The 23,254-nt window shown below is 37.6% G+C and overlaps 1 protein-coding gene across 4 annotated transcripts in view; it reads left to right on the forward strand.

Moving 5' to 3' along the window:
• The first annotated feature begins 2,727 nt into the window (after positions 1-2,727).
• Positions 2,728-23,254, forward strand: part of phf21ab (PHD finger protein 21Ab) — a 29,787-nt gene continuing 9,260 nt past the window's right edge. Inside the window, exons 1-8 of one of the 4 annotated variants that reach the window (XM_067437019.1) lie at positions 2,730-3,056; positions 8,620-8,662; positions 9,204-9,306; positions 10,991-11,023; positions 11,256-11,321; positions 17,649-17,816; positions 20,937-21,191; positions 21,580-21,672. In XM_067437019.1, the coding sequence (XP_067293120.1) occupies positions 9,250-9,306; positions 10,991-11,023; positions 11,256-11,321; positions 17,649-17,816; positions 20,937-21,191; positions 21,580-21,672 (672 nt within the window). In that variant the 5' untranslated portion in view covers positions 2,730-3,056; positions 8,620-8,662; positions 9,204-9,249. Of the gene's footprint in view, positions 3,057-8,619; positions 8,663-9,203; positions 9,307-10,990; positions 11,024-11,255; positions 11,322-17,648; positions 17,817-20,936; positions 21,192-21,579; positions 21,673-23,254 lie in introns of all 4 variants that reach the window. The other 3 variants (XM_067437021.1, XM_067437022.1, XM_067437020.1) reach the window with 3 other exon arrangements.

Raw genomic sequence — 23,254 nt, forward strand, 5'->3', positions numbered from 1 at the left:
ATGTTTTTAATTAATTTAAAAGTTGGTAGGCTATATTGGACACATTTAAACGTTTTTATTTGTTTTTCATATTATATTTTTAATTGGATACAGTTCAAATACATATATTCTTAAGCAATTTTTTATATTAATTTAATTAATTAATTGTAAAAAATAATTTAAAAGCAGAAAGGGACATTTGACACATGTAAACGTTTTTAATTTTTTTTATATTATTTTTCAAATTAGATACAGTTAGCCAGTAATCAATATATTCTTAAACTAATTTGCAATGTTTTTAATTAATTATTTAAAAAGTAGGATATATTTTAGGTAGGGATATTTTCTTCCATGGTTTATTCACTTTGAAAACAACCCAACACCGTTCGGTTTATCCACTTGAGCTAATCAACACGTTTGCTTATTTCTCGCGAGATTTGCGTCCATTAGTTTTAAACGCGTGTAAAACATCAAACTGAGAGTTAAGTTCATATAACAGCTCAATTTGAGTATTTAAAGCCATTTCTACCGCTCCTAAATGTACAGACACCTGCCACATAGCGAAATCCTTTTGATTCACTGTGTGTCAATTCAGCAAAAAAATCTGCAAAAAAAAGGCTATTCCGAGCAGCCTCAGAAATATGTCATGGCGGCCCAGAAAAAACTGTTAACTCCTGACAATTTCATTGGTTAACGGAGCGGCCATCTCTTTCATAACATGGTAGGAGAGATTCGCTTGCGTGGATTGTTCTGTAAATATATTTCTGACGCTCTTAACCGACATAAAGCGTCGCCGTGGCGGTGCACGTGCGCTCGATCTGATGAAAAAAGCGCTTTAAAACTGAGCCGTCAATGACAGAGGCATTTACTTTGACTTGATGTGAGGCTGTAGGGGAAGTGAAGTGTCAGGCAGACATGGTGGTCTGGATGGGGGGATGCAGTCACTTTAGCTGACTATTTATCCTGTGAAACCTGTAGTACTGGAACGTTTAGCTGAATATAGATTACTCCTCTGATTTCTGCTGTAATGGAAACGAGTTTATAGTTATATATGCTATTCTTTACATGTATGCAAATATGTTTTGAACTAATATATAAACGGTAGTAAAGAAGAATTGGAACTTGGTCGAAGTGACAATAAAATATTTAAATGTTCAAAACATACTGTGCAAGTATTAATATATTTAGAGATAACAACCTGCCCTTCAAATGTGTAATTTATTTTTATTTCATGTTTATTTTTTTTAGCTATATAAAATAAATAAAGACAAATCTGGGTCTAGTTTATAAGTTACTTTAAACAATATTGTTTTGGTCTAAAGGGGTCCTATCTGTGTTATGGTTTTCTTGTCACATGACAAACAAATGGCTTCCAGGATGTTGGTTGCAGTGACTTTGATTTGACAGACACAGAAAAGTGTTTATATATAATTGTGCTGTCAAACGGTTAATTGTGATTTAATCACATCCAAAATAAATATTTGTATTTAAATAATACATGTGTACTGTGTATAATTATGTATATTTGAATACACACACATATATGTATATGTAAGAAATATTTGCATGCATATACTGTATATATATATATAAACTTAAACGTAAATATTTTACATATAAATATAAACAATACATAATTAAATATAGTTTATACTTAAATATATACATGTAGGCTATGTGTGTGTATTTCTATATACATAATAATTATACACATTACACATATAGCCTATATTATATAAATACAAACTTATTTTGGATGTGATTAATTGCAATGAATTGTTTGACAGCATTATTACACACACATGTATATATATATATAATCACTGCTTACTTATTCAATAAATAATTAGAAAAGATGCCTTTATAACTTTTAACGTTAATGTTTACAGTCCCAGGACAGTTACGACTTTTATTTTAAGTGAAAAACGAGTCTTTGAAGTCAAATATATAACAAAAACAGAGTGTCATGTCATTAACTCATGCAAGGAAGTTTCATAATGAGAGATATAGTTTTACATAGTTTAAGTGATATATAAAACTCACACGCACAGAATTTAATTTTGTGTACACACACATAATGTATGATTCCCCAGTTCCAATTCTTCTGTGTTGTGCATACACATAAAATTAAAATCTATTTTTCCAACTTTTTGCATTATTTTATGACTTTCAACAAAAGCTACTGTAGGCCTTTGCTGTATATAAACGTAAAAGCAGAAAGTCTTAAAACATGTAAAATAGTTGTTATTAATTACCCTATAATGTTTGTAGACAAGTAAGGCAGAATCTTTCCCTTTTTGTTTTATTATAGTCTAGCACTTTTTAATGTGGCCATATTGTTTACATAGCCTAATTTAACCATTTAGCCTGTACTTTGTAAAATGTATTAGGCCTATGTTCTGAATTCAACATTTCTCTCTATTTGTTGATGGCAATAGGCATATATGTCCATTATATTAATAAAACACTTATTTAGCTGTCTTTGGGTGTACATCCATGAGTTTGAGTGAGTTGACTGCCACTTCTCGTCTCCAGATGAGTTTCGCCGAGTTTACATCCGGGTTTTTCCCTAGGCAATGGGAGACGCACTACCGCTGTTCCTTAGGCAAAGTGAAATAAATTCGCCGCACCGTCACAAAAAGTAGTCCTCTTCACAAAGACGTTTTGAGGAAACTTCACGTCCACTTTTACACTGAGCACTCGCACTTTTACAGCAATCGCGATGTCTCTGAATCGTTTGAATAGATGTTTAAAGTATTTGTGCTTTTTGACGGCTACTTTTCCTGCCCCCTTCGTCTCTCTCTTCCTGCGCGGATGAGTCCGGGTGCTGCGGCTGTGGTGAATGAGATTGAAGAAGAGTTCTTGTTTTGTATCTCAGTTTCTCTCTTTTTTACACACACAAATTAAAATTAAACAAACAAAAAATAAGGTGGTTAACCTAGCTAAATTCGGCCATGAGGACCACTACAGCTATGTGAGGGATCGGATCGGACCGAGATCTCGGGAGTGTTTGTAAATATTTATTTAAATAATTTGTGGGGAGAGAGAGGCACTACTGCTCAAGTGAGTAGAGGAGGGTAAGTGCACCTTGGGATCTTTTTTTATTATTGCAACTTTTATGCGCCTCGTTTTTGGACTTTAATCGTTCATAGACTCTTCGTCGCTTTCCCAAATCCAAACCCCGTCGCGATCGGGTAGGTAGAGAAGTCGGGATCCCGATGATTTTGGGGCAAAATTGCCGCTTATTTCTAGGAGTTGAGTGGTGTATTTCTAAGTGCAGCGCGTGAATCGAACGTTCCGCGCGTTTTGTTATTTTGTAACATTTTAAACTTCGCTGGGTACATTGTTGCCGCAACGGTTGTTTCCAGTTCAGTGGAAACAATGTATCCGATGGCAGCGTGCGGATAAAAGAGGGAAGAACGAAGATCTTTTGCTCATGCATGGCTTGAATTAGTGGTTGCGGCTCAGTCGAGTCCATCTAACTGTAATTTGTGCTGTTGGCCTGTTAGCTTTAGCAGAGTTAGCCGTAGCACAATATGAAAGCTCCTTATATCCAGCAGCAGGTTTGTAAAAAAATATTCACTCCTATTTTGGTAGTTTTCAACGCTTTTAGTAGCTGGACTTGTCGTGGGTGTGTGTTAAAGTGCTGCTTTTTTATAACGCTGCGATTTTTTTGCTTGTTTAGAAAGTGATTTTCTTTTATGTTGCTTTTTTTTTTTTTTTTTTTTTTGGTTGGCTGGTGGAGGCTGAGTTATTGGAGCTGAGGTGTTTTAGCTTGCACCAACTACGTGCAGATTCTTTTAGAGAGCGAAAAAGAAACTCAAACGCATATTGTAGTGGTTCAAAACATACATAAGCACCTCCTATATGAATATTTGTTGAAGTATGCGGTGGGGTAAACACTGCATCATCTTCCGTGTTTCTCTGAGGTTTATAATACCGGCCTAATCAAAGTGCTGCCCAACTTTTCCTGTCATTTGCACATCCCTGAGCAGATGTACACAACTAAAGCCGGGTTTCATGTAATTATAGTAGCTAATTCTGGATCAAACTGTACCTTAGGTGTTTGTACATTACTGTAGTTTTGCAGGTGGTTCATTAAAGCTTATCTCGAATATCTGTCATGGTGGAATATTTCGTCTTTAGTCTTTGTTGGAAACTTTTTTAATTTCATTTAAGTACTTTTTAGCATGGGTTTAGTGCCAGTTTACTAGTTTACAACTGGTTGTTGATGTTTGACAAACTCTAGCAACGTGTTTACCTCTTTGTTTGTTATTGTTAACTTTTGTTTTCTTGCTCCTATTTGGCTTTCTTTGCTCATATTTTGTGGATATCTGACATGTTTGTAAACCTTTACACTGTGTTTCCTCCCTCACCTGTCGTTAGGTTTTGCTTTCCTTATCCATGTAGTTTCACTTCTAATGTTTATGAATCTTTTAGGCCTCTTCTGATTCCATGTAGCGATGTATGTAATGCGTTTAATCCTCACAAACTGCACTGGAGTTGTGCTGTTTATGCCGTGTATGGCTGTCAGTCAATTATGCAAAACAAAACGTTGCTGGCTTATGTAACATGACACTGGAAGTATTTTAGTCGTATAGTTTGTGTCTTGTCAGGTGTAGTTATGATATTCTGTTACCTTTTTCCAGGCCTAGATACTATTTATAAAGGACAATATTTCACATTTCCATTATTACGTCTATTTTTAGCTGTCTTATATCAGTTTGCATAAGTAAAGTTTATCTATTCTCAGCAGTTAAATGAGTCTGTTATTTATAGGTCAATTAAAACATGATTGCCTGTTGTTACATTTATAGGTATTCATGTAAAATAACTGCTTTTTTTTTGTATAGTACTAATATTGTGTATAAAATATACATTACAATATGTTGTTCTGACTTATTCTCACATTTCTGTAATCCAGATTACTGTTTTACTTTTTGAAATATGAAGATTGTATATCTGCAAAAGCACAACCAAAAGTTTTATTCTTTTAGATTTACAACAAAAAAACCAAAAACATTTCAACAGGTCATTGAAAACTTTACACAGACAAGAAAAGCCGTATTACTGTCCTGTATAACTTTCATATTGCAAATAAGAGCCTAATTTGAATTGCAAACTCAAAATGTAAATGTATTAATTTTTCATTACTGATGCAAATTTGATCTGCTCATTTTATTTTTAATATGCAGGGTTTTTAGGCACCCTTTTTAAGACGTTAGCTGGTGCTTACTAAAAGCCAGTCAGCATTATGATTTAACATAAATCTCTTTTATGGCATCCATGATGAGATATATTTTTCCGTATTGTTCAGGGGAATTTACCTCTAACAAGTTTCATGAGTTGAATGCTGATATATATTATTGTTATTACTTAGTGTTGTTACTATTACTACTCTTACTATTATTGTTACTCTTAATTTTAAATAATTGTAAGGTGATTTGCAAGTTTCCGTAAATCATTATTGAGACTTAAAGGGATAGTTCACCAAAAAATGATAATTATTCCATTATTTACTCACCCACAAGTCATCCTAGGTGTGTATGAAATTCTTTTTTCAGACTAATACAATCAGAGTTATATTAAAATGTCCTGGCTCTTCCCAGATTTATAATGGCAGTGAATGGCTGTTCCATAAATTAGTCTAAAATGAGATTTTTTTTAAAAGAGAAAGGTTGGAGGATTTGTATATAAGAGAAGAGGGGCTTGAGTTTTTGGCCCAGCACTTTTAATTTGAACCGCGAGAGGCGTCAAAGCTTCCGAAACTCCTACATCACATCAGGTGTTACTCTTCCGGCGTAAGTCAACTTGCGTAGGCCATCTATCGGAAGCTAGTTATTTTAGTTTTTAAAGTTTTAAGTATTTTTCTTACACAAACACTTCGATCCGGAAGGCCTTTGTTAACCCTTGGATCTGTATGGATATTTTTTATGATGGACTTAAAAACAGAAACAGCCATTCACTGCCATTATAAAGCTTGGAAGCGCCAGGACATTATTTAATATAACTCTGATTGTACTCGTCTGAATATACATCTAGGATGACTTGAGGGTGAGTAAGTTATGGGGTAGATTTTATTTTTAAGTGAACTATTCCTTTAAGGCCCGTTAACACCTAGGACGATCAAGGTACAGTTCTAAAATTCATCCTAAACTTAAAATAATATCCAAGTCCACACCACAACTATAACAAAGAAACAATATCGTTGGAATCACGTTCAGATTTTTTTTATCCAACTGATGAATGATAAAAACATAGACAGCCAATCAGAATCTACTTGACTTTAAAGAATGCAAGCAATTAAAGTGTTAGATGACGACAACTGCGCATTCTTTGAATAAACAGAACATCGTCCATTGGTGTGGATGCTAATAGTTATTGTTAAAGTTCTCATTCTTGGTGTGAACAGGCCTTTAGTTTGGGTTTTGGAAGATTACATATACAGCGGTGTTTCCTGGAAGCAGCAGAGATGTTTAACCGCTGATCCACATCAGCTTGTATCTTTCTGCTTGTTAATATTATTTTTCGAGAATATCTAGAGCTGGGTCAGGCTGGTATTGTTGCTCTACTATATTATAAATATATGGACAGTGTGCTTTTAAAAGACGTTTTAAAATGAAAATTGCCTGGAAAAAGTTTTCATAGTCATTGCCAATTTTTGTGCATGAGCACCCAATTTGACATGGTTCCCCTCTTAAAGGGATAGTTCACCCAAAGATGAAAATTCTGTCATTTACTCACCCTCAAGTTGTTCCAAACTTACATGAATTGCGTTCTGCTGAACACAAACAAAGATATTTTGAAGAATATGGATAACCAAACAGTTGATGAAGTGATTGTAATATTTACTTGTGTGTTGTTGTTATTTAGACTTTATTTTATCAAAGACTCACAGAGGGACTCAAAGACATGTCGATGTGAGAGGTTGTCATTTCCTGTGACTTGTAGGCTGAAGGTCCTGAGATACCCGACATCCGTGTGGTCATGACAGACATCATCTCTGGCGAAAACAGGCTTTTCTTAAAAGGGTTAGTTCACCCCCCAAAAAATTACTCACCCTTTTTCATTAATTACTCACAAACAGATGAAGATCTTTTTTTTATTTCTGTCCCTCCATTGACAGTCTACCACTGTGACTCTTCAAAAAGTTCATAAAGAGATCGTAAACCTATTCCGTATGAATTGATACTTTAGTTGAAAAGACTCAATCACTTTTTATGATAAAGAGATTGAATTTAGGCTTGTCGTGGGTAAACATAGATCACATATAAACATAGATCAGAGAACATTACAGAAGCTTAACCAAACCTGTTTGACACGCAATAATGAACCTCATTGGTTCTTGAGAAGCTCAAGCGTGCTGCGCAACACGAGAATGAACCTCATTGGTTCTTGAGGAAGCTCAAGCGTGCTGCGTAACACGAGAATGAACCTCATTGGTTCTTGAGGAAGCTCAAACGTGCTGCGTAACACGAAAATGAACCTCATTGGTTCTTGAGAAGCTCAAACGTGCTGCGTAACACGAAAATGAACCTCATTGGTTCTTGAGAAGCTCAAACGTGCTGCGTAACACGAAAATGAACCTCATTGGTTCTTGAGAAGCTCAAACGTGCTGCGTAACACGAAAATGAACCTCATTGGTTCTTGAGAAGCTCAAACGTGCTGCGTAACACGAGAATGAACCTCATTGGTTCTTGATAAGCTCAAACGTGCTGCGTAACACGAAAATGAACCTCATTGGTTCTTGAGGAAGCTCAAACGTGCTGCGTAACATGAAAATGAACCTCATTGGTTCTTGAGGAAGCTCAAACGTGCTGCGTAACACGAAAATGAACCTCATTGGTTCTTGAGGAAGCTCAAACGTGCTGCGTTACACGAGAATGAACCTCATTGGTTCTTGAGGAAGCTCAAACGTGCTGCGTAACATGAAAATGAACCTCATTGGTTCTTGAGGAAGCTCAAACGTGCTGCGTAACACGAGAATGAACCTCATTGGTTCTTGCGCATCGAGTGAACATTTGAGCTTCCGTTTACCACAACTGCTGTGTGCTTTGATGAATGTTTATATGATTAAAAGCCTAAATTCATTCTGTTCATCATATAAAGCGATCACGTCTCTTCAGAAAATTTGGACTAAACCTCTCGAGTCATATGAATTAGTTTTACGATCTCTTTATGAACTTTTTGAAGCATCAAAGTAGTAGTTGCGTAGCTGTCAATGGAGGGATTTAATTTTTTTTCCTAAGATGAATTTAAGTCTTACGGGTTTGGATGGAACGACATGAGGGTGAGTGATTAATGACAGAATTTTCGGGTGAACTATCCCTTTAATATCTCAGAACTCCATTTGGCGAGACGGCAGAAAGGATAAATCCGATGCTTGAGTTTTGAGGAAGATATTTTTAGGTCCGCGAAGATGCCGGGAGATGCACAGGGATGCAGGACTTTTTGTTGTGGGGTTCATAGACGGGATGAGCAATTAGAAGCCCGCTGAATGCTGCGCTTGCAATGTTGCCCCTTTTTTCACAGACTGTATAAGAGAGAGAGAGGGAATTGGAGTGTCTCTCCCCAATCTAATAGGCTCTGTTTGTGTCTGTGTGTCTGTGTGTCTGTGTGTGTGTGTTTCATCTTGAGCAGGGAGTTGGAGAGCGCGCGTGAACACCAGTCTCAGTGCCAGCTGGTAAGTCCTCTAATAGCCTCTGTTATAATTGTCCTCTTGGCACAGGGCCGCACACCAAAATCAATGAGAGTGAATGAATGTCTGTAACACTGCCTCCGATCCGCCCACTGTTACTCTAAAGTCTGCGTCGAGGTCTTCTCGACTGTCATAAGTTTTTATCCTCCACCAACCGCAGTTTTCCTCTCCCAGAAAACTACTTTTCAACAAAAACCTCTATCGAGTTTAGTCCTGTTTGGCCAAGATACTTTTTGAACTTAAACAAGAGGTTCTTGCAGCGCGGTGCCGCGGAGTCGCCCTGGGAATACGACCCGAATAAAGCGTGTCTGTTTACTACCACCTGAGACATCATGAATCATGCCTCGATTTAGAGGAGTGCGTTTTTCCCTCAAACCACATTAGATACCGCCTTACGTTCCCCCTTGTGGTACCGTTGGATTAAGTCACCCTCCGAGCATCTCGCAAAATAAAGGTTAAATATATAACATAGGAGAGAAAAAAAAATCCAATAAGTCTCCGAAACCTCTTTGTGTGATTTCTCTAGACAGGCTGAAAGTTTCCTGGGACTCTCTTTCTGGCGAACTGGATCAATGATGGAATTGCAAACATTACAGGAGGCCCTGAAAGTGGAAATACAAGTCCATCAGGTAGGAGATCTCGCAATTGGGCTTCTAATCGGTTCAGTCATGTGGGGAAATACATTCTGAGGTGTCACTGTACTCTCATTACAAGAGTTAAAATCACAAGCCGATGCCGGAAAGCTTCTCCTTTGCTGTAATGGCAGAAAGCGTATGATTTCGGAGTGTGGCGGGAACAGGTCTCCAGGTCCTCCGTTGCACTTGAGCGTTGGTGATAAATGAAGATATGTTTCTCTCCTTGTCCCTCGCAGTCAGAGACGGCGTGTCCCAGCAGGCAGAAAATTAGTTGAGCTGTCTGAGTGGGGTAAGAGAAAGAAAAAGACAGGGAGGGAGGGACGGAGAGAAAGGAAAAGGAGGAGAATCGGGGTCATACTGGGCTGATAAAGCGTTAGCCATTACTTCGATTGTAACGAATCATCTCAAGCAGGTGTTCTTTTACATACTGAAGGGTTTTGTTTTTTGTGTGCCGCCATCTGGTTTTGTCTTCATATCGCTTGGAATATTTGACAGGCAGGTGGAAGTGGGATTTCTTGCCTCATCCGGGGCAGCTGAACGGGTTGTTTTGCGGTCTCGCATGACTCACTGTTGCCTACTGGTGGACTGCTAAAACTTTGAAGAAACATAAAATCACTGTTGGGTTTTTTTTTTTAAATTAAAGTGGGAAATGATGATTTGTCCTTATATTTCATAACGGTCCATGATGTATGATGTGAACATTTCTAAAAATGTTACAAACTTATTTTTTACGTTAGGTAAAATTAGCTTAATTTTAAAACCAACGTATTTATTTTACAATATATATTTTACATGTGGCCAATGTGTAAAATCAAGCTTTAAAGTGTCCACTAAAGAAAAACCATGCTTGTGATTAAATCATGATTGTTATTAAATAATAAATGTGGCCTTAAGCTTTACTTCTGAAATAGTTTCACTGCATTTTACAACTGGTTTATGAAAATATTTATTTTTTAGAAAACATTTCAATGGATGCCAGTTTCAGTTAAGGGCGGATGCCCTGAAATATAATTAGGGAACACACTACATCTCATTTCTCCTTGCCTGGAGGACAACTGAGTATAAAGTGGCACAGCTTACCCCACTTTCCCCTATATTTTTCACTTCTTAAAGAGATAGTTTACCAAAAATTAATTCTGTCATTTTCTCACCCTTAAGTTGATCTAAACCCTATATGCAGTTCTGTCTTCTGCTGAACACAAAAGATATTTTGAAGCATGTTGGTAACCAAACAGTTGCTGGTCCCCATTGACTTCCATTGTATAAAAATACTATGGAAGTCAATGGGGACCAGAAAATGTTTGTTTACCCACATTCTTCAAAATATCTTCTTTTGTGTTCAGCAGAGGACAGAACTTCTAAATGATGACAGAATTGCTGTGAAAGATTGATTTCACCCCAACTGGATCAACTCATCAACCGAAATTGAATTTACAAATGGAAAATGTTTGCTGTAAATGAACACATTAAACGGTGTGTCCACAAACCGTTGTTCGCTGGAAGACAGTTACCCTTACAGAAAGCCGTTGGCAGGCTGCCTGCTGCTCTGCTTTTGTTTGAATGTGAGGCTGTAGTTCCCCATGTGGCCTGTAGATGCCACACCATGTCTGTAACTCCCTCCTAAACTGTTGGCGTAAGTTTTGACTGCAAATTCTTGTCTTCTCTTCTGTTGCCATAGAAACTTGTCGCCCAAATGAAGCAGGATCCACAGGTAAATATTCTTTATGATGTTGCTCTTCAGAAATAATCCTCTGGTTTGTTTGAGAACTTCAACATGATTGACGGCTGAACATTTTATTTTGTATTCTAATAAGAGAGCTTTGTGTTTTATTAAAGAAAGTTTCAGCAATTCTGAATGTGTATATATTTCCAAATATCTGTAATCAGCTTCATTGTTATTGAAAAAAGTGGTTCTCACAAATGTCTTTTGGTATTTTTAATAGAACGCAGATCTGAAGAAACAGCTTCACGAGCTCCAAGCGAAAATCACGGCTCTGAGTGAGAAACAGGTAGGAACTTTCACAGCAGTTGTGACGTCATTCACTGATGCAAGCGCAGAAAACAGTGCAAGATGTTTCTGAACAGTGAAACCTGATTCAAATGCTTTATTGCCTAATGTGTCAATGAGTAAAGCTTGATTGTTTTTGTGATTTTTATTTAATTTTTTGGTTGTAAAAACAAACAGGCAATGACTACATCAGGTTTAATATCTTTTACATTTTTTACCTCAAGAATAAGCATAATGTATACTTGTGTGTTTGTGTGTGTGTGTATATATATATATATATATATATATATATATATATATATATATATATATATATATATATATATATATATATATATATATATATATATATATATCAGAAATCATTCTAATATGATGATTCATTTTCAAAGTTGAAAACAGTTCTGCTGCTTAATATTTTTTCATAACCTGTGATACTTTTTTTTAATAATACTTTGATGAATAAAAAGTAAAAAAAAAAAAAAAAAGAAGCAAATGTTTTAAAAATAGAAATATTATGTAACAACAATATGCTACTGGTCAGTAATTTGGGGTCAGTCATTTTTTTTCTTTATTTTTAAAAAAATAAATCAATAATTTTATTCAGCAAGGATGTGTTAAATTGATAAAAATTGATATTAAAGGAGATTTATATTATTTGAAAATATGCTTTTATTGTGAATAAATGCAGTTCTTTGGAACCTTTTATTCATCAAATAATTAGGCAGCAGAACTGTTTCCAACACTAATAATAAATCAGAATATGAGAATGATTTCTGAAGGATAATGAGACACTGAAGACTGGAGTAACAATCCTGAAAATTCAGCTTTGATCACAGAAATAAATGATAATTTACAGTATAATTAATTGAAAACCAAATATTTCAAATTGTAATAATATATCATAATATTTTTAAAAAAATCTGTATTTTTGATCAGATAAATGCAGGCTTGATGAGCAGAAGAAACTTCTTTCAAAAACATTACAAATAGTAAGGTGTCCACTTTTGGCCCGTACTGTATGTATGTGTACATAATAATAATAATAATAATAATAAATTTTATTTATAATGCACTTTATATTAAACAAAATCTCAAAGTGCTACAGAATTTAAAAACAAAAACAAAACAATCAACAACAATAAATAAATAAAACCGAAAAATAAAATAAAATAAATTAAACAAGTAGCAAGTCAATTAAAAGTCAATTAAAAGCTCTGCTAAAAAGGTGGGTTTTAAGACCACGCTTAAAAGTATCTATAGTCTGTGGAGTCCGCAGGTGGTCAGGGAGAGCATTCCACAGACTGGGGGCTGCAGAGCAGAAGGCCCGATCCCCCATAGTACGGAGATTGGCTGTGGGAGTTTTGAGGCGATACAGCGAAACAGAGCGGAGGTTACGAGTGGCTGTTTGTGTGGTGAGGAGTTCCTTGAGATAGGAGGGAGCATCACCATGGATGCACTGGTGGGTAAGGAGAGAGATCTTGTACTCGATCCTGAACGACACAGGAAGCCAGTGGAGTGATTTTAGAATGGGGGTGATATGGTCGTATTTGCGCACCCTCATGAGGATCCTAGCAGCGCTGTTCTGAATACACTGCAGCCTCTGGAGATTTTTGCTAGGGATGCCAATAACATATATACATATTACATACACGTGCACACACACACTTTTTTCTTTTCTTTTCTTTTTTTTAAATAATATAATATTACTACTTGGGTGTAGTTTTTACAAAAATAAATTTTAGTTCCGCTTTTTATCAGTTTACAAACCCCTGCAGTTCCTTCCCAAACCGTAGTATGGGAAACACTGACATTACTTCATGTTGTTAAAAAAAGATTGAATCATTTTTATTTCTCTTTGTATTTTTTTATCATCAATGTGGTACATGAAGTTAGATCAAAAGTAATATAAAAGTAATTAAAATGTTGTCATATTACCTATAATGTAATATATTTACATTACTAACTACTATTTTTATCATGCAATTTGTATTCAGTAATAGGCTATAATTTCTAAGTAATCTATCCAGCACTGGCGATTAATAGCCCGGGTTAAAGCTGGGTTTACTTTTCAAGCAACTCCACAAAAACACCAGCGTGTTTCAGCAGATCTGTGTGTCCAGTGATTTCTTGATTTGTTTACTTCAAAGCGGTCTTATTGATTTCCTGAAGTGGCAGTTAGACCTTGTTGGAATCTTAGTTCATAATGATAAAATGACAGCAAAACAACATATATTTAATTGGTTTGCGGTAGAGAAAAGAGCAGCCAGCAGGAGAGGCCTGTGTCTGTGTGTTTAAGAACCGTGCATTCAGCCTGCTATGTGTGTATGCGCATGCGTTTGTGCGTGCATGTGTTTGTGTGTGTGTGTGTGTGAGTGTGTGTTGGGGCATGTCTCGTCTCCTGCTGGTGAAAACACTTCCAAATTGTCAGAGTTTGAGATTGCCCTTATTCAGTTGCTTCTTGAAAAGTATGGATTTTTAGCACCGTGGTTTCGGAGCAATATTTCTTTCTCTCTTCCTGCTCTTGAATTTCTCCAGTTAGTTTCATCAAAGAATCGTCCCAGTTTACAGACTCGCAGATCACTGGCTTAGCTTTGAGCTTTTATCCTTTGAGAGAGAGAAAGAGAGAAAGAATAGATCAGTATAAGTACACATGATTTGATTTTTATTTATTTTTTTACTCTGTACTCAAATGTGGGGGGCAAATACTGTATGTGTGTGTAGCTTCAGTCAAGCCAGACGAGGATTATAGAATAGGATGCTGAAAGAGTCCAGCGAATGCTAATTCAGTTCTCTCATGAAACCGTCGTTCATATTTCACTTCTAAATTGAAAGAAGTGGTTTTTGACTACTAAAGCATAGAAATACCATGATGATATTTAGGAAACACGCTGAGTTCACAGGCTTGTTTCTCAGAAAGGCAATGCAACAGACAGTTTTTACTTTGAAACGTGCAATCTGTGTCAATGTCTGTTTTTGTTTTGGCCTGTGTGATTCCGCCCACTGCCAATTTACCCAATAGTATTTCAACAGCCCAGGTTGCCAGTTGGCGAAAAACACTGTGTATTGTAGCCATGGAAGTCAGCAAACAAACGGGGTCAGAGATCGCAGAGTATACCTGAATAAAAATTATGGTCTCACCATCCATCTATAAAGCTCTATGACCAGAGGCATAAATCAACTCATAAACTTGCAGTCTAAGGCTCATCGCCTTTCATTGTCAATTGCGCTTGTTCTTGTTGCGGGTCTTCAATCTGGCAACCCGCACATTCATATAAATGCTTTTAAACCATTGAAGCACGAAACAAAAGAGAGCGGTCTCTGAATGTCTTGTCACGTCAGTATTGAGTACTCTTTAAAGGGGGGGGTGAAATGCTGTTTCATGCATACTGATCTTTTTACACTGTTAAAGACATGGAATCCCATACTAAACATGGACAAAGTTTCAAAAGTTAAGGTGGACGTTTGATGGGAGTATTTCTTTGTCAAAAATACTACTTCCGGTTAGTCATAAGTTTCGGCAAGTTTTTTGCGATCATGCGTCCCCTTTGACGTTAATGGGGGCGGAATTTCCTTGTATGGGCCTTACGGACAATTCTACCGGAAGCGTGTGAGAGAGAGAGAGGGAGAGAGAGAGAGGGAGAGAGCGAAAGCAACAGGCTATGCCCATCAAAGCGCTCGTAGGCTGCGCTGCACAGGTAATGTGCACAATTAACAATGACATCAAAAAGTGCGTTTTTGGTTGCCAGACCAAGACAGTCCTGCACAGATTCCCCCAAAACCCCGCGGTAAGGCAACAGTGGATGTAATTTGCTTTTCCGGATCAGCAACTGAGTTGCGCGAATGTTTATATCTGTTCGCTGCATTTCGGTGCCGACTGTTTCATAAACAAGGCCCAGCTCGACGCCGGATTTTCCAATCGCCTAATGCTGAATGATGGAGCAGTCAACGTTAGAACCGCGGGCGGTGAGTTAGACTGCTTCAAATGTCTGTGTCTATGCTCATCAAGTAGCCCAAACATGATCACGTATAGTTACTATATATATTACTATATATAGAAATTGATCAATGGAGCATGCGATGTGTAGTGCGTGTACATTTGTTTAGCTGGCCACTATATGTGTAACTTTATGTTTGTGTATTGTAAAAGCACTCCAAACAACAATACACAAAGAGTGGGGAAATATGTTGAACTAAATAAGCACGCTTCTTCATTCAAATGCGCTACTATTCCGTGTCTTTCTATGTAAACACTAACTTAACCTGTCTACACAAACCACGCGTAAACACACAAACACACGTGCACAACTGCACTTCTCACATGTACACCTTCAAAGACAAAAATACGACGATATAATTCAAGTATAAATATGTAAATAACACAAGCCGCTAAGCATATTATATAGTTAGTGTATATCGTACCACATAGAGACGTCCTGCTCTAGTCGTTTTTGCTGCTGCTCCTGTTCAACTGCAGCCTCTGGGTCTGATTCCGGATCATAGATGTATGGCTGTATCTGATTAAAAGCCATATTTTTATTTTGAATAAAGTTTTTTTCCCGCTGTTAGGGATGACAGCTTTACGACGCACTCTCAACTCAACACAATAGCAGCGCGCTGCTGCACACGTCATTATTTAGCTCCGCTCACACGACACGCCCCCACCCGCTCGGCTTTTTTCGGAAAGACTCGGAACAGCGCATCTTTCTTATATAATTATAAAAAAAATAAAGACTTTTCGGAGATATGCAGGATGCAATGCTACTCTATAGGTACTCAAGATTGACATGACACTGACTGAAACTGAGTGTTTCACCCCCCCTTTAACGCTTGAACAAACAATAACACCGAATTATAACAATGTCATTTTGTTGAGTATTCTCATAAGAGCATACTTGAATGAGTTATCGTCTTAAATAAACGTAGTGATGTGAGAAAATGAAATGCACGTGACAGCACATCAGATCCGGGTCATGTTCGGCTGTGGCCGATCTTAGTGACAGTAGCCTAATAAACCAGTTTCTGATCACCGAAGGTAACCGATAACTGTAGCTATAACCGTAGCTATATTGTAGGTAACAGACAGCTGTAGCTAATAGGTATTCATCTATATTTACATTATTTACGCAGTGCAGACTGTTTGATAACTTTATTCAATTTCTCTAAGGGCACAGGTAAATTTGACATTAAAATGGGTTTATCTGGAGCTTGTTTCAAGTTCACTTGGATTAAACGTTTTTTTTAAAGCCTAATAAATGTTGAAATTGATATATTTTTTAATTATACTGTTGAATGTCTATCATTATTGCTTAAAAAAATCTATTTCATCGAGACATCAGTACCAGTACTAATATCAGTGATATATTTTACTGGTAAAATGTGCAAATTGTCATGAAAACAAATCATAGTAGTCCTAAAATTAAGCAACTTGTTTTTAAATTTGGAGTGACACATGACCTGCACAGGTTTTTGTGAGATTCATCTAATTTATCCGTGAGGTCCGTGTGCCTGTGTGCATTGTGTCAGATGGAAATGTTGATTCTTCCTCAGACTCTTTTTTCAATACTGTCGGCTGTGAATACAGTTCGTCTGCCTTTAAATCTCACTTCCATTCAAATAAATTCTAAACTCTTTCCGCATCATGAATTTTTATTTGTGATTTTTAGGCTCTGTGAGGCCCACAGCTGGCACGGCGGTCTGTTACGTATGTAAACTTTCTGCTTGTGAGTCTAAAGCCGCTACGATGTGATTGATCGTCCGCTTAAAGAGAAAAATAGTTTTGTCAAAATTCATTTTGAGGAAGAGACTTTTATTTGATGTTGTGCTTAGCGCAAGGGCTTTGTTGAGGTGTGTGTGTGTGTGTGTGTGTGTGTGTGTGTTTCCACTCTTAGAGGTGCGCTTTGGCTCCAGAGGACTCTGAGGCAGCAGAGTGTGTGAGATGAATTTCAATCACGTTTTTCTGTATGTGTGTGTGTGGCGCTCAGTGGGCCTTTATAAAAGCATTTCCAGTGTTGTTAAGATGGTCTCGCACCTGAAGGGTCTTTTAAGGCACAGCTTAGCTTCATGCCCAGAACAAAGAAAACCAGGGAATTTGGTGACTAATGATCTATTATTAGAAACCATTGCGGCTAGATATAAACAGAACATTGAAAAGACGAGATGCGGGGGCTGGTCTTTTTATTTTGTCATTTCCTAGAAAAAGTGCGTATGTGTGTTTCAGAACAGTTTGACATGTTCGGTTGTCTCTGCAATCACCATTTCCTTTAACACAATCAAATTGTGAATGTGACTGGATGTATAATTTCCCAGTAATTTCTCCCTCTTTTAGAAAAAAGTGGTGGAGCAGTTGCGGAAAGAGTTGCTGGTCAAACAGGAGCCCGAACTGAAGCCACAGACGTTCCAGGCAATGGCAGATGGTAAAACCGTGCTGCTGACGCCCGCCTGCCCCCCTTCACAGCCCCCCATAGGGCCTCCACACAACCAGGGGGCGCCACAGGTACCTTTACACACCAAACACCACACAGCTTCCACACTAAATGTGTACAACGACTATACTCAGAGGTGATTTGCCGTGGAATATTTACTCACCACTGGTGAGACATGAATTTCATTGCTCTAACACTGCAGAAAATTAAATGATTAGCTAGTTTACCCAAAAGGTTTATTGAAAAACAATTGTCCTGAGTCATCTGTGCTGCTCTGTAATTGCAGACTCTCAAAGCGCTGTCCTTGAAATGAGCTTTGAGTTTTAAAAAAACAAGGGCAGAGTGACCGTAGAAGCTTATAAGAATGTTATTGATTTTATGTAGATAATAATAATGACCTCAAACTTCTTTTGTGTTGTTTTTTTTTCTGTGCTGAGGTTAGAAGACCAACTACAGTGACTGCCTTTTAGCATAGAAGTGACTATTTTGCATAGAATTTATAAACTATGGGACTTTTAATATAATTAAAATCCACATGAAATGGCATTTACAAACCCATTTTATTTCTATAATGTGGTGTATTTGGGGAAGCAGATATATATTTAAAAAAAAAAGTACTTCTGGAATGTGGGTGGGACTATTTTTTCAATATTAATTATATTAATATTAATTCTGGACATTTGGGTGGTACATGCTAAAATAGAGCTAAACCTGCAATAAGAGTTTACTAAAACAGTGTCTAAATAGCTAATTGGTGATTGGCTAACATTATCCAATAGCACTTAAGGTCTAGGTGACAAGGTGCTTTACACTTTATTTTAAGCGTCTGTTACAGTGTAATTATACATTTAAGTACTGAGTAATATTAACTACATGCACTTACTATGGAGTTAGAATTAGGGTGTGGTTTAAAGGAATAGCACCTAAAATTTAAAAAATATCCCATAATTTACTCAACCTCAGGCCATCCTAGGTGTTTATAACTTGCTTTTTTTTTCATCCGAACACAATCTAAATTATATTAAATAATATCCTAGCTTTGTAATGGCATGGAATAGCGCCAGAGTTTTTGAAGCGCCAAAAAGTGCATCCATCCCTCACAAAAGTAATCCAATACAACTCTAATTGGGTAATAAAGGCCTTCTGAAGCCACGTGATGGGTTTTTGTAAGAAAAACATCTATATTTAAAACTTTATAAACTATAATCCCTGGCTTCCGTCAATGGCCATACGCACGTTCGGCGGTACGGTGACCTCGAACCCAACCTATGACGTAGCTCATCTTATCTTATATTGAAAATCTGTAATTTTCCTTTAAAACGTCTCCATTTTAGACTTCTAATTTAATGACTGGCGTTTTGCTTTGCTCCATCCACTGTGCTTCCATATTAGTCATTTCTCACCTACGCCTATGCTATACATCGGGTCAGAGGTCACCCTTCTGCCAGAACTCGACTCTGCGTATGACTGTTGATTTGATTTATTTTTAAATATGGATATTTTTCTTACAAATACCCATCACTTTACTTCAGAAGGCCTTTTATTAACCCCCTGGAGTTGTATGGATTTTTTTTGATGGATGGATTGATGAGCTTTTTGATGATTCAAAAACTCTGGCACTATTCAATGCCATTACAAAAGCTGGGAAGAGCCAGGATATTTTTACATAGCTCTGATTTGTGTCCGGCTTAAAGAAGAAAGTCCTATACACCTAGTATGGCTGGATGGTGAGTAAATCATGGGATATTTCAATTGTTTTTTTTGTGTGTGAACAATGTAATGTGTAACAATGACACTGTAAAATAACGGGTTACACTTTACTTTAAAGGGTCATGAAACCCCAAAACACTTTTTCGAGATGTAAACAGATATGTATAGGCTGCACATCATTGAAAACACTAAGGGTACTCATTAATGTTATTCATATGTGAAAAAAAGTTATTTTTGCATTTTTCAGAGCGATTTCTGTCTTCCGGTTTGAAAAGCTAAGTCAGAGCAACGTTTCAAATGCTGACGTCAGTGTGTGCTTTCAGCCCAAGTATGGGCTGCTGGGGACATGCCGATGTCGATCGTTTCAAGCGATTCTCGATATATATATATATATATATATATATATATATATATATATATATATATATATACATACATACATGACAAACCTCATTCAGTCCAATCACTGCACTGTAGTATGTATACAAGATAATTTTGTTAATATGCATGAGACAGTCACTTCTGTCAGGCTCATCATCTTCCATCCTTATTGTATGTTAGAGAAGTTTTGAAAGCAGTGTGCGGAAAAGTCAAGGAGGAAAGTGAGGTGTTGCGCTGATACGAAGTAACGTAAGTGCGCCGAGCGAGCTGTAACTGGGCGGCGTCTAAGGAAGCCATTGCTACAAAGGCTCGGTAAAGTAAAATTAACTTGAGGAATCGCACGCGATCCTGCAAGCGTTGACTATCTAATTTATGTCAGGAGTGCAAAATAACTGATCTGTAGGCTAATGAACAATATTTTTGATGAAATATCAACAAGAATCAAAAGCCACCTTTTCGTTTTATTTGTGGTCATAGACATGCACTAAACCGCATGTGTTCGGGCTCTTAGTGAAAGAGTGTGCATATACGGACAAATATAGATTTAGCTGCAGAGTGACAGTGCGGATCGTCACGGCAACCCAGCTCGCATCACTCTGTGCTTCAGATGCGTGGTCAAGACTATGAAGCCTCAAACCCCTTCACTTTTACCCCTAGAATTATGCTGCCTTCACGTGCCGTGATAATTCCGACTTCTGAAGTCTGCTGATTAGCCTTTTAGCGGCTATAGTCTGTCCCTACAAGTTTAATTCATACAAGTACTGAGAAATAAGAATTAGCCACATGTACTTATTATACAGTGTGTTTTAGTTAGTTGCATGTAATTATGCACAATTTATAGTAATTACTATAGTAACATGTAAGAAGGACACTGTAAAATAGTGTTCCCAAAAGTTGTTACTTAAAAAAAAAAAAAGATTTCATGCACCGATAATGTCAGTGTAGATAAAGATAAAGTCTAAGAATGTCTTAGATAAAGTCTAAAAATGTCTATAGCCTAAATTTTGATTTCATTCTGGCATTAACACCTTCTTTTGTGTCTCCCCCTCCTCATTCATTGCTTCCCTCAATCAAAACCTACCCCCCACCTCCTCAACTAGAAGACTCTCGCCATGACGCCGGTCATAACTGCAAAGACTCTACCTCTCGTGCTGAAAGCTGCCACCTCCACCATGCCTGCTTCCATGGCAACACAACGCCCCACAGTCGCCATGGTCACTGCCATCAGCAACCCCCCGAGACCCGGCGCCAATTCCGACTCCCAGAGCACACCAATCAACCTTCAGGTGGCCAGCAAGCTACCCAATCAGGACATAGATGCCGCCACACGGATTGTGTCCAAGAACGTTATTGTTGTGAGTGTGAATTGCCTCTCAGGTTTCTTCCTCTTCACTTAGCCTTTCCATATAACTTGTATATATACATATATATGCTTGAATGTATATAACAACCTTAAATTGTCATATAAATACCAATCTGTGTTTTTGCATAGCTTGATGTAGACTAGTAGTAGTCAGACCCACTTTGCTTTGATGTGTTTAGAACAGGTTGTTTATGTTTCCAGTTAGTATGAAGAATTGAAATGACTTCCTTTTTGACAATGATGTGCTTGGCTGGGGTGTATGGTGACATTCTTCTGTGATGCAACCAGAAAGAGGCTAATTTCCTCTCAAAGCAGACAATGTTATGAATTTCTCTCACTTCAATCGCTGAGTGCCCAATGAACGGCTGGTTTTGTCACAGGTGCAGGCCACCACCACCTCTGCCCAGCCTATCAAAGTTCCCCAGTTTGTCCCTCCTCCTAGATTGACGCCTCGACCCACCTTTCAGCCACAGGTGCGTCTCTGTTAGATCTGCCCCCTCCCATTATGTATGTGCAGTTTCACATTGACGCCACCAGAGGGACACACAATCTAGTAAAGGCCCGGTGTCTGCAAAGCCTTTATTTACGGAGACAATCCGATAACGGTCTCGATATCCGATGTCTTCTCATCTTCAAACTGAGTTTTTAAGATGGGAACTGAAATCGCTCGAACACAGTCATGCAAACTTCTAAAGACGAATTCTAAAGAATTACTTTTCCACACCTTTTTTCCTCACAATAAAACTGATACCCACCTTCTCCTTCCTAGCACTGGCTGTTGTTGTGATACTGTTTGCTCAGGGTTTTTTTTTCTTTGCTTTAGGACGCTTACACACTAGAGCTTATGCTGTCATCGATTGCTACAAATCTGTTGATTTCCATGGGTTTTGTTTTGCAAAGGTTTCAAAAAGTTATGCTCTATCATGCGACCTAAAGAAAATGTACAACTGCAGTGCACTCTGACTTGAGCATCAGTTGACCAATGAAAACTCAATTAAGTCCAGTGTATTACTGCTGAACTGCTTCTTTTCACACACTTTAAATGCATTCCTATTTGTCAAACACTCCATCAGAGCTTTCTCAAGTGTGTAAGCTCCCTTAGCATTGTGTCTACACTGGACACAAACCATAAGTGCAGCTACAGCTTGAGTCTTTCAACACTGAAAGTGTCCAAGCTGCACAGCTTTCAACAATGTTTGTATTTTAACATTTAGCTGAATAACTTTTCAACAGAGATCTATTGGTATGAAAATGTACTTGCTGTAAGTTGCTGATCACGACTGGTGTAGACACAGTGTTTAAGAGGTAGACAGTGTTTTGCTGTTTTTTCCCTTTGTAATAATGCTGTTGCAGCTTTTTATTTCTGCTTTTGTTCTTTTAATATTGCTTTGGCTGACCCTATCATTAACCCCATCCCCTTAAAGACTAATTTTATATCACCTTGTACCTCAAAAAACTACGTAATGCTGAAGTGAGCTCAGATAAACCCACTTGAACCCTTCATTTACTTACCCATAAGTCGATCCAAACCTCTATGCTGCCATCTGTGGAACACAAAAGGGGATATTTTGGGGGGGAAAGTCAAAGTGGTCCAATGTTGTTTCAAAATATAAAAAATGTCTTTCTTTGTGTTCCACAGAAGAAAGTCAATATAGGTTTGGAATGACATGAGGGTGAGTAAATGGGGCTTTCGCACTGGAGGAACCTTTTCATAGTTCCTAGAATTAATGGCGGAAGTATCGACTTTTTGCCATGTTCGCACCGCAGGAACTGAGAACAATTTTCCTTCTTTGGGGGGAATGAAATTTACTGCTGCTTCAGAGTAGGGTCTAACCAAGCACAATTGGAACTCCCAGTGATGTAAATGTATGCTGATTGGCCGACTGCATGTGAAATACCAGCACCCACCATTTTTAAAAATGCTGTGTACACACAGATTATAGTGTATATATTTACACCATGAAATAACTCCCACAAACTTGGGGGAAAAAAAAAGGTGATGGATAGACCTCACAACCTTTACGCTAAGGAGAAATCCCTTTGGGACTTTAAGGG

This window comes from Pseudorasbora parva, chromosome 25, assembly GCF_024679245.1.
Source record: "Pseudorasbora parva isolate DD20220531a chromosome 25, ASM2467924v1, whole genome shotgun sequence".
Taxonomy (NCBI): Eukaryota; Metazoa; Chordata; class Actinopteri; order Cypriniformes; family Gobionidae; genus Pseudorasbora; species Pseudorasbora parva.